The 12,164-nt window shown below is 37.7% G+C and overlaps 1 protein-coding gene across 1 annotated transcript in view; it reads right to left on the bottom strand.

Moving 5' to 3' along the window:
- Positions 1 to 11,858, bottom strand: part of LOC128022929 (uncharacterized) — a 43,405-nt gene extending 31,547 nt beyond the window's left edge. The window contains exons 1-7 of the mRNA XM_052610631.1: positions 11,828 to 11,858; positions 11,742 to 11,795; positions 11,365 to 11,628; positions 8,778 to 9,041; positions 7,584 to 7,844; positions 7,118 to 7,381; positions 6,741 to 7,004 (exon numbers count right to left, since the gene is read on the bottom strand). Coding sequence (XP_052466591.1) covers positions 6,741 to 7,004; positions 7,118 to 7,381; positions 7,584 to 7,844; positions 8,778 to 9,041; positions 11,365 to 11,628; positions 11,742 to 11,795; positions 11,828 to 11,858 — 1,402 coding nt within the window. The remainder of the gene's footprint in view (positions 1 to 6,740; positions 7,005 to 7,117; positions 7,382 to 7,583; positions 7,845 to 8,777; positions 9,042 to 11,364; positions 11,629 to 11,741; positions 11,796 to 11,827) is intronic.
- Positions 11,859 to 12,164: the final 306 nt, after the last annotated feature.

Here is a 12,164-nt window from a genome sequence, read left to right as displayed (position 1 = left end):
GCTTTCCACCTTTACCAAGTACCAAGTGGCACCAAGTGCACTGTACCAGGTGATGGAAGCAATGTTGGATGTACAGTTTAGAGCGGCAGCAACACTGGTGGGAATGCAAGGAGCTAGAGAAGTGGAGGTTATATAAAAAACAGATTATATATAAAAACTGCACATATACAGTTCTTTTCAAAAGTTTGTATTAATCTTTTGTTTAGGTTTCTTGAAGGATGTTTCTTATGCTCACCATGGCTGGATTTATTTTATCAAAATGCAACCAAAACCTTTTCTTATGACATATTATTAAAACTTAAAATATCTGCTATCTATTTATTTTTTGGTATATTTAAAATGTAATTAGGGCCCGAGCCAATGGGCGCAGGGCCCTATTGTTCCCCTAAGGATTATTCTTATTATTTTTATTTTTTTTTTAACCTTCCGGGGGTTTTTGGGGGCCTTAACATACTCAAAAACTCTTGAAAATTGGCATACACATTGGAACCTGCGGCCATCAGGTCGCCGCAGAGACTGGAACCCGGGCGTGGCACAAGGGCTCTACAGCGCCCCCTGGAACACTGTCAGAAAATCCTGAACCATAGCTCACACATACTTGCATGTATTTATATGAAACTCAGTAAACGTATAGATCTCATTGAGCCGAACAACTTTCACGCTCTATGTCATAGGCTCCGCCCAACAGGAAGTCAGCTATTCAGGGCTGTTTAAAAAAAGCATGCTCTGGAATTTGAAATACTCCTCTGAGGTTTTCCACCCGTTCGCCACAAAACTTGGTGAACATGATCTCAAGACATTGAGGATGAAAAAATGCGAGGGGATTTTTGATATCTCGAACGGTTCGCCCGTGGTGAGGCATTGAAATTAGGGCACAAAATTTGAAACAGGAAGTGCCTAATAACATCCACATACATTTCCTGAGTTTCATCAAACTTCATCGGTTTGTTCATTGTAATATGTTGCTCGCATATATGTAACTATAAGGTGTCAAAGTTACAGCGCCACCAACTGGCAGCAGGAAGTGTGTAATTTTCCAAATGCTTTGAATTCAGCATCTTATTTTTACTCTATTTGCTTCAAACTTCATCAGAATAATGACAAAACACGGCAGATGAAAATCTGTTGTGGGTATACTGATATCTAATATAGTGTTGCCATGGCAACGTGTCAAACTTGAATATTCTGTTAGGGTGATTTTGAGGCAGACAACAAGCTCAGATTTACATGAAACTCAGAACACATATCAGTATTAATGATATCTAGACAATGGCAAAAGCTTTTAAAAGGGCGTGAAGGAGGCACTCTATAGCGCCACCTTTTGTCAAAAATGGGGGGGTTAGTTTTAGCTACAGACACCAAACTTGGTACATAAATTGTTCTTATTAAGACGGACAATTTTCTAATTCACAGTCATAAGCTACGAAAAACAGGAAGTCAGCTATTTTGATTTGTATTTTTATTTTTGGGCAAATTCGGGTGTGAATTAATGCATACTCCTCACAGGGGACGTGCACTATACACACCAAACTTTGTCTACATTTTGAAAAAACATTGAGGAACTTAAATTGCAGATGGATTTTGGATAGCTTGAACGGTTTTGCCGTGGGGATTTTTTGAAATAATATTAAAAAGGGAAACATTATTTGTCTTGTATTTTTAAATTGCAGCTTCCAAACATTTCAAAACCATTTTTTATTTAGAGAACATGCGATTCTGAAGAAATATGCATAGTTGCATGACTTTACAACACTGTATGATTAAAAGAAAATTATAAAACTGCCAGACATCTGATCTCACTCTGAGGCATTCTCTCTGTGTGAGGGAAGGGAGGGGGAGGGGGTGGGGTGCTTGAGGGCCTGCCTGACAGAGAGCGAGAGAGAGAGAGAGAGAGAGTTAACATCTCTTTAATCACCAGAAAAAAAACAGTAATTGTGTGTTGTTGATTTTTTTCATCATTACAAGCTTAAAAAATCTCTCTATCATTTTCTGTCAGTTTTAGGGATGAAAAAAACCTAGTACAATTTGTAGGGTTCAAACAAAATGATTTTATATAATTAGGTTAAGAATTATGTTAATTGCAAAATAAAATAAAAAGATTTTAAAAATACATACACGTTGACTTGTATATATTTTTTTTATTCTGATAATAATTTTAAACTTATTTGATACTGACCTATGACAAATAAGGCACGTTGATATTCTGATGACATTTTTTTTCCAAGCACATTTTACCAATTTCAAATCACATCAATCTTAATAAATACTATATATTTGGTATTTCATTATTTATGAGATATATATATAATTGTCCTCGAAGGCTGGAAGTGAAAAGCTCATATTCAGGAGTGCTGAATTTTTAGGCATGTCTTCTTGTCATGCATTGGTCATAGAGCTCATTGTAGCAATGTTTCAGGTGTTGAAATAGATTTGTTATACATTATACAGGTTCACTGTTTGCACATTGTATACAGTATGTGTATGTCGTTCAGATGCAGCAGCGAGAGCATGTTATTGTAACGCAAAAACACATTAAAATAATGCGCGAGCATGAATCTCTCCGCTTGCATGCACATTTCCTTTACTTTGTCACAAAACGCGTCTTCTGCTCAAACTGTGTCCTGTGCACTCACAACTCTCTCTATGCTCATGCGATAGATATTCATTCTTTTCACACCTTTCTACTTCTAACCTTTTCTGTTCACATCTTTTACCATGTGCAGTGTGAATGCTCTGAAACATTAACATGGGCTCTGAAAAAAATATGCATTACGGATAGAGCTTGTGAACCTGGCCTTGCATAGGCATATGCACAGTCTGTCCTGTTCTCGTGCTCCATTTAGGAATGCTTCATTCGGACTGGTTCAGAAAGCAACGCCAAACGTGCAGTGTGTAATACCTATCATGGCCACCACCAGATGGAGCTATAGGATTACTTTTACATAATTGTTTTAGAAACGTGTATACAGCATTTAAATCATTTATAAGAATCTTTCAAAGTAAAATAATATGTATTTAAAATATTTAATGAATTTTAATGGTAATATAGTTTAATATAATAATTTCAGAAATGTTTATAGATCAATAAAAGTATTTTTAAAAATGGTTATAGATCATGAAAAGTGTTTTGCAACAATTTATAATAAGCTCTCTTTGGTTTACATTAACTAACAATGAACAATCTATTTTTCAGATCATTTATTAATCTTTTTTATGTTAGTTATTCCTATCATTAAAAATATTATTGTTTATGTTATTTCACAGTACATAAACTAATCTTAAAATAAAAATGTAATAAAAAAAAAAATTATTAATAATGTATTAAAATATTTTAACTAAGCTTTAATTAACATTTATATAAACACTTATACTGAAAGAGACTGAAATGGAAGTAATTTTTACTTTTAAAAAAACGCTTATAAAGCACTATTCGGACGGGACTAGTTTTCCAAACTACGTTTGAGTTTCAATTCTTACCACCTGACGTCTGTGATTTTCATGTACCAATTCGGACGGGACTAGTATCTCCGTGTTTATTACAGAGGTGGGAGGGTCTGATTTGTGCATCTGGGCGTCACAGAGATCACGCGCTCTGTATGCGTGCATTGCATTCATTCAGAATGATTGCCTTAGTATTATTACACAATAAATACTAAATGGCTAGTATAACAAAACCATATTAATGTGTGGTTCCTTTAGTTTAACTTGTTTTCCTTTTTTTTATTAAATGTGATTAAAACATTATGTAACTGAATACATAAATGAACGTGAGTAATCTTACCTGATGCTGATATTACAATAGCCAGTATTAACAGTTTACGCGATCTTGCTCTTGATTTTATTATTTGTATAATTTTCTTATTATTATTTATTTGCCGCTAAGCAAATATGTCAAACATCCGCGCGGTAAGAGCATCTACGGTAATTCACGTTGGCCAAAACACACAAGGAAACGCGTTGTGAAATAAAATATCACCGGCAATCACAGACATTCGCATTCGGACGGGATTAGTTTTCTCAGAGGATCACTGAGTTTGCTGAAAAACGGTAGGTAATTTGCTCTGGAATTATCACAGAGGTTGTGTGAGAAACACACAGACGTGGCAGATTCGGACGGGATTAAAATCACCAAGTACGTCTGTGAACCGCAGATTTCTCTAACGACCCCCTGTAAAACTAGTCCCGTCCGAATAGGGCTTAAGACACAGTTAACGAATGCAGTGAGCAGATGAAAGGACAGAACAACAAAGATATATAGTGCACCCTATTGGCAACAGGAAGTGTCATATTTTATGCTGTGGCAAACTACTCCTAGACATTTTTTGTGGTCAGTCTATCTTGAGTTTTTGTTAAAGGTTGTGTCCATGGCGCCATGACAAAATTGATTTCTCTCCATAGGAAGAGAAGTTGTTGTAACTCAGGCATAAAATATTCGATCTTCCCCAAACTTCAAATGTTCGATAATAGTCTTGGGCCTGAACACATCTGAAGGAAAATATTCCATTATAATGATAGCGCCACCTGCTGGCAAAAGGAAGATTGGCACATATAAATGACTTTGACATATTCCGCTTATATTTACGACTTTAAATGCATATTTCTCGCTGTTCGCCTTTTTTTACTAAAGCCGCTTGCTGGCGGTGAGCCCGGGTGCGAGGGCCCGATCATCGCTGCTTGCAGCTTTAATTTATTCTTGTGATTTCAAAGCAGAATTTTCAGCAGCCATTATTCCAGTCTTCAGTATCACATGATACTTGAGAAATAATTATAATACGCTGATTTGGTGCATAAGAAAAAAATCGTATCAACTTTTAAGATGATTGTTTGACTAAATATTTTGCAGAGACTTTTTTTTTTTTGATGAATAAAAAATTCACAAGAAGATTATTTCTTTGAGATGTAAATATTTTCTAACATTATGTCTTTACTGTCACTTTTGAATGAATTAATGGGTTCTTACCGGATAAAATAACTAATTTCATTCCAAACAAAAAAAAATATTATAGCAATTTGTCTTATTTTTTCAATCTTACTGACCCTAAACCTTTGAATTTTGGTGTATATATATATTTTGTTTTTTCTTTGTTTGTTTATAATACATGTGGACCCAGAAAAAAAAATGTAGACACTTAAGCTACGTTTAAAAATTAATGAATGTCAAATAATTAAATAACATAATATGTGTTTTATGGTTTTAGTTGATCATATTCTACAGATATACAGATATATATAATTTGATAAAATAAACACAAAAATACTACTTTTTTATCGAATGCACTGAAATTCATACATCTAATGTATTTAAGGACCAAATATTCTGTACGCATTGTTGTTATGAATCACATATATCAGCAAAAGTTAACATGAGCTGTCACCTGTTTCCACTACAGCTTTAGGTTGAGAGCTACTGTTGCAGGTGGTGCCATCAGCTTGGACAGTCACATTTAGTCTCATCCCACACGGCAGAGAGGTCAGCTGACAGGAAGTTCCCATAGAGTGACAAGAAGCTAAACGTTGCTGCTGCCTGTCTGTTGCAATTGCTGTGTACCCATTAGCTCCTGCGCTGGCAGCCCATGTCACGTTGGCTGTGTTGGTGTCACACTGGAGCACAGTTGTGATGTTTTGAGGGTCACAGGGAGCTAAAGGAGATAGATAGTCGGTTTCAAAAGGTCTGTTATTACTGTGTAAACATGCATTTTATTCCTCATTTAAATATATATATATATATATATATATATATATATATATATATATATATAGATAGATATTTTACACAATTTGTATTTTACATTTTAAAGGAGAGGTCTAATGCTATTTCATGCATTCTGACATGTTTACACTGTTAAAAGGCTGGATTCAGCAACCATTACTCCAGTCTTCAGTGTCACATGATTCTTCAGAAAGAAACATTTATTTAAAGTATTAATTATATTAATTAATTTCTTTAAAAAAAAATATTACAGACCTGTGTATCATGAAAAAAACAAATGTGCAGATCATACTAGTAGTTTGGTTGCTTAATCCCACAATGCAAAGCACATGACTTTGTCCAAATTCAACTAATTTAGCTGATTTGAAAAGATTTTTATTTATTTATTTTTTTTTACAAAAGATTTGAGATTTTTGTATTTCACCTGAATGCCACTCACTGATTTAAACATGCTCTGCAAAGTAATCAGGTCATGTGACAAGAAAGTTGCATTGTTTAAACTTAATATTGAATAATCTGTTTCACATACTATTTCTTAAAAATAGTAAGCAGTATACAGTATATACTGCACATTATGCAGTGAACAATGAATATCTTGATTACATATTGTAACCCTCGTTCCCTGAAGGAGGGAACAGAGACGTCACGTCTGTGACCGACGAATTGGGAATCTCGCTAGAAAGACCAATTTACCTCGAGTGTATACTAAACTGTCTAGCATTTCTGAGTGTTTTCGCTCTATTTGTTCTTCCCGTGTTTAATTTTGGATTGTTTACACTGACTCTGATTATCTGCTGTCTTCCCTGACCTCTGCTTGTTTCTGTTTTCGATTCTGGTTATCCCTGACATACCTGACGCCATTCCTGATTTCTGCCTGTCTGACCACTCTTAAATAAATACTGCAAATGGATTTATTTTATTGAAGTGTTGCAGAGAATAATATTGTGTATTATAAGTTAAAAGTTCTGGATTTAAACACTACTATACAAACTTGCAGTATTCAAAGTAAAATTTTAGAGAAAATATTTACCAGTAGTGATGCGACGCACTTCACTGCGTTGCCCAGTGCAGTCCACACTCATAGCTGTGACTGACACATTGTACGCCTGACCACACGACAGGCCGCTGATGTCACAGGAAGTTCTGTTGGAGTTGCTGGTTAGAGTACGTCCATTATCATCTACTGCTGTTACTGTATAGTATGAAACAAGGCCACTGGATGCTGCCCAGGAAACAGATGCAGTGTCCGACCCACAAGATAATGACACATTGACTTGAGTGGGAACACATGGAGCTGGAAAGGAAAAGATTCATGCCACAAAAAAGCAGAAGATTTTAGCTCTATAAATAATTTGATGCAAGAAGAATCACCAAATTTGCACGTTGTGTTATTATTTAATGTTATACCTGTGTCTAGAGTGACCAAGGCTTTAGAAGAGGTTGAACAGGTCTGGCCGTATCCTGTAACACAGATGTTATAGTGCTGACCACACGGCAGTGAGCCAATGTTGCAGGAGGAGCCATTGGTGAAGCAGTTGTGCTTTTGGGGGTCCTGGAGCGACTGAAGTGTTGCATTAAAACTTAATGAACCATTGCCTGGTGTCCAAGAAATGAGTGCTGAGTTGCTGCGGCAGTCCAGACTGGCTTGAATGCCAGTGTTGTGGCACGGTGCTGGATCATGACAAAAATGTTAACACATCAAACTGCAGTATACGTTTTTACATTTACTGAACGGTGCTTGCCATGAAAAACCTGCTAAGGTATTGTTGTATGGTTGCTAGGGAGTTACTTGGTAGTTTATTTTTTGTTCAGAAAAAACTGTCGGTTTGTTGTTTCAATCACTAGTTATCACTAATGAGCTGAGTTCAAGTACCTGAGACGAGAGTGACAGGCTGGCTAGCCGGGCCCATGCAGACACCATTCATGCCCATGACTGTGATGGAATATTCCTGGCCACACTGCAGGTTTGGGATATCACATTGAGTGACAGTGTTGTTGCAGGATGTCTTGTACCCTTGGCTGCTTTCCACCTTTACCAAGTACCAAGTGGCACCAAGTGCACTGTACCAGGTGATGGAAGCAATGTTGGATGTACAGTTTAGAGCGACAGCAACACTGGTGGGAATGCAGGGAGCTAGAGAAGAGGAGGTTATATAAAAAAAAATTGTTGTATATAAATTATTATATATAAAAAGTGTACTTATATAGTACTTTTCAAAAGTACAGTACTTTTTAGGTTTCTTGAAAGATGTTTCGTATTCAAACCAACATTGCATTTATTTTATCAAAATACAACCAAAACTTCAATCTTATGAGATATTATTAAAACTTAAAATATCTGTTATCTAATTTTTTGGGTATATTTAAAATGTAATTTATTCCTGTGATGTCAAAGCAGAATTTTCAGCAGCCATTATTCCAGTTTTCACTATCACATGGTACTTGAGAAATCATTTAATACGCTGAATTGGTGCATAAGAAAAATATTATTATCAACTTTCAAAACAACTGTTCTGCTAAATATTTGCAGAGACACTTTTTTTTTTTGATGTATAGAAAATTCACAAGAAGATTATTTCTTTGAGATGTAAATAGTTTCTAACATTATGGCTTTACTGTCACTTTTGAACGAATAAATTGGTTCTTACCGAATAAAATGATTAATTTCTTTCCAAACAAAAAAAAAAATATATTATAACAAATTTGTCTTATTTTTTCAATCTTACTGACCCTAAACCTTTGAATTTTGGTGTATATAGTTTTTTAAATTCTTTGTTTGTTTATAATACATGTGGACCCTGAAAAAAAAAATGTAGACACTTAAGCTATGTTTAAAAATAAATGAATGTCACATAATTAAATAACATAACATAAGTGTTTGTGGGTTTAGTTGGTCATATTCTACAGATATACAGATATATATAATTTGATAAAATAAACAAGAAAATACTACTTTTTTATCTAATGCACTGAAATTTATAAATCTAATGTATTTAAGGACCAAATTTTCTGTAAGAATTGTTGTTATGAATCACATTCATCAGCAAAAGTTAACATGAGCTGTCACCTGTTTCCACTACAGCTTTAGGTTGAGAGCTGCTGTTGCAGGTGGTGCCATCAGCTTGGACAGTCACATTTAGTCTCATCCCACACGGCAGAGAGGTCAGCTGACAGGAAGTTCCCATAGAGTGACAAGAAGCTAAACGTTGCTGCTGCCTGTCTGTTGCAATTGCTGTGTACCCATTAGCTCCTGCGCTGGCAGCCCATGTCACGTTGGCTGTGTTGGTGTCACACTGGAGCACAGTTGTGATGTTTTGAGGGTCACAGGGAGCTAAAGGAGATAGATAGTCGGTTTCAAAGATCTGTTATTGCTATGTAAACATGGATTTTATTCCTCATTTAAATTTTTTTTTTTTTTTTTTACACAATTTGTATTTTACATTTTAAAAGGGGAGGTCTAATGCTATTTCATGCATTCTGACTTTTTTACACTGTTAAAGAGCTGGATTCAACAACCATTATGCCAGTCTTCAGTGTCACTTGATTGTTCAGAAAGAAACATTTATTTAATGTATTAATTATATTTATTAAATTCTTTCAAAAATCTTACCGACCTGTGTATCATGAAAAAGAAAATGTGCAGAGCATACTTTAGACATAGTATAACAGAGATGTCACGTCGGTGACCGACGAATTGGGAATCTTGCTAGAGAGACCAATTTGCCTCGAGTGTAAACTAAATGAGCAAGTGCACATTGGCATGCGATGATTACATCCAGCTGCTGCTGATCACAGCACAAGTATAAGGAGAGGAGGTGGCAGGTGAGTTGTGACATACGATGGGAGCGCAGACAACCTTGAAGGTTAATGTACACAACCGTCACAGTGTTGCCCATACGGACCAGTACATACCTGCCTTGTAAGCATCCTCTGAGATGGTTCAAGGCAAGGCATACTGCTAACAACTCCCGGCAACTGATATGCCACTGCAGTTGGGGTCCCGTCCACACCCTGACACTCTCAAACAGCCTGCTGGCAACATAAGAGGATTAGTGTAATCGGCCTCTGGACCATAAACTCCTTTCCGTGCTCTCTTGAGACCCAGTGATCTTTTTTGTTGAGTGTTGGGAAGCACCGATCGAGAAGTCATTGGCGGAATAAAACAAAACAAAATATTCTCTGCCCAGCCATTCTACAGGGGAGGGAGTGTTGCGTTTACCATCTCCCGATGAGCAACGGGGGGTGAGACGGGCTGGGTGGTTGCCCTGTGACTGGCTCCACGGCAATGCTCAGCATGGCACTTGGTGATGAGAAGAAGGGTGGAGGCAGCAGCTGCCCCCAGGGCAGGATGTGTCAAATCACCTCAGTCTGCTTCTGTGCATCCGAGAACTGCTGGGCAAAACTCTCACCTGTGTTGCCGAAGAGGACGGTCTGGGACATGGGGGCATTAAGGAACTGAACATTGTCTACGCCCTTCATGTTGGCCAGACACAGCCAGAGATGGCACTCCTGGACCACAAGCATGAACATTGCATGACTCAGAGAACTCGCCAAGGTCAGTTGCGGTTCAGAGTTCTTTTAGAACTTCCAGATCGAGTCCACCCTTATAAAAGTCCGTCAGTGCCTAAACTTAGTGTACCTGCAGTAATGCCATGGCCTGTATGATGGAGGCAGCCTCTACACAGGCCACATAAGCACTGCCGGTCAGAACAGACAAGTGTTTACAGGCCCGGGAGGGAAGGGACCGTTTGCCCTGCCATATGGAGGCAGTACCAGGACACAACTGCATTGCAACTGACTGGTCTACCAGGGTGATCTCCATATACACTGGTTGCTCCACCATCCATTGTGGTGAGGGAGGAGGAACTACCAAGCCAGTTTCTGGCAGTAAAAGGTGACATCCATGACCTGGTGAGCTCCTCATGAACCTCTGGGAAGAATGGCACCGGAGTGGGGCAATAAAAACCATATATATATATATATATATATATATATATATAAATTCACTGTATTTTACCTGGTAGTGATAATAATTAATTACATATGCATATTTAGAATAGAAGCTTGCAGCTTTGTCCACATGCTACTGTACCTGCCGTGACCTGACTGGTCACACTGGTGTTGGAGCTACAGCTGTTGGCCACTGCAACCACAGTGATATTGTACGTCTGCCCACAGCAAATTGCAGGGATTATGCAGGACGTGGAGGTAGAGTTACACACCAGAGTCTTGACTGTGGATTTTGCTTGAGCATAGTAGATCTGTGCCCCTTTACTCGACTGCCAACTGATCTGAACATCACCTGTTCGACAGTCTAAGAGCTGACTGACCACAGACTGAGGAGCACAGGGTGCTGGGAGACAAAGGTAAACAAAGTATTACTTTAGTATGTTTAAAATAATATTCCAGGCTAAAAACAAAGCTTTCTCAACAGAATCTGTTGTGTACTGTAAAATACATTTAAAATGTGAAGTACTGTCATCAAACAAAGCACTTAACATGAGTTATACAGTAAGTGTTACAGCGAGAGAGTTTTTAAAATTTTCATATATAGCAGAAAATAATATTGTGTACTGTAGTTTAAAAGTTCTGGATTTAAACACTACTTTACAAACTTTCAGTATGCAAAATACAATTTTAGAGAAAATATTTACCAGTAGTGATGCGACGCACTTCACTGCGTTGCCCAGTGCAGTCCACACTCATAGCTGTGACTGACACATTGTACGCCTGACCACACGACAGGCCGCTGATGTCACAGGAAGTTCTGTTGGAGTTGCTGGTTAGAGTACGTCCATTATCATCTACTGCTGTTACTGTATAGTATGAAACAAGGCCACTGGATGCTGTCCAGGAAACAGATGCAGTGTCCGACCCACAAGATAATGACACATTGACTTGAGTGGGAACACATGGAGCTGGAAAGGAAAAGATTCATGCCACAAAAAAGCAGAAGATTTTAGCTCTGTTGATCATTTGATGCCAGAAGAATCACCAAATTTGCACGTTGTGTTATTATTTAATGTTATACCTGTGTCTAGAGTGACCAAGGCTTTAGAAGAGGTTGAACAGGTCTGGCCGTATCCTGTAACACAGATGTAATAGTGCTGACCACACGGCAGTGAGCCAATGTTGCAGGAGGAGCCATTGGTGAAGCAGTTTTGCTTTTGGGGGTCCTGGAGCGACTGTAGTGTTGCATTAAAACTTAATGAACCATTGCCTGGTGTCCAAGAAATGAGTGCTGAGTTGCTGCGGCAGTCCAGACTGGCTTGAATGCCAGTGTTGTGGCACGGTGCTGGATCATGACAAAAATGTTAACACATCAAACTGCAGAATATGTTTTTACATTTACTGAATGGTGCTTGCCATGAAAAACCTGCTAAGGTATTGCTGTATGGTTGCTAAGGTTTTACTACGTAGTTTCTTATTTGTTCAGAGTTCAAGTACCTGAGAC

The sequence above is a fragment of the Carassius gibelio genome, chromosome A2, assembly GCF_023724105.1.
Source record: "Carassius gibelio isolate Cgi1373 ecotype wild population from Czech Republic chromosome A2, carGib1.2-hapl.c, whole genome shotgun sequence".
In the NCBI taxonomy this organism is placed as follows: Eukaryota; Metazoa; Chordata; class Actinopteri; order Cypriniformes; family Cyprinidae; genus Carassius; species Carassius gibelio.
This window is presented reverse-complemented; position numbering and strand designations above follow the sequence as displayed.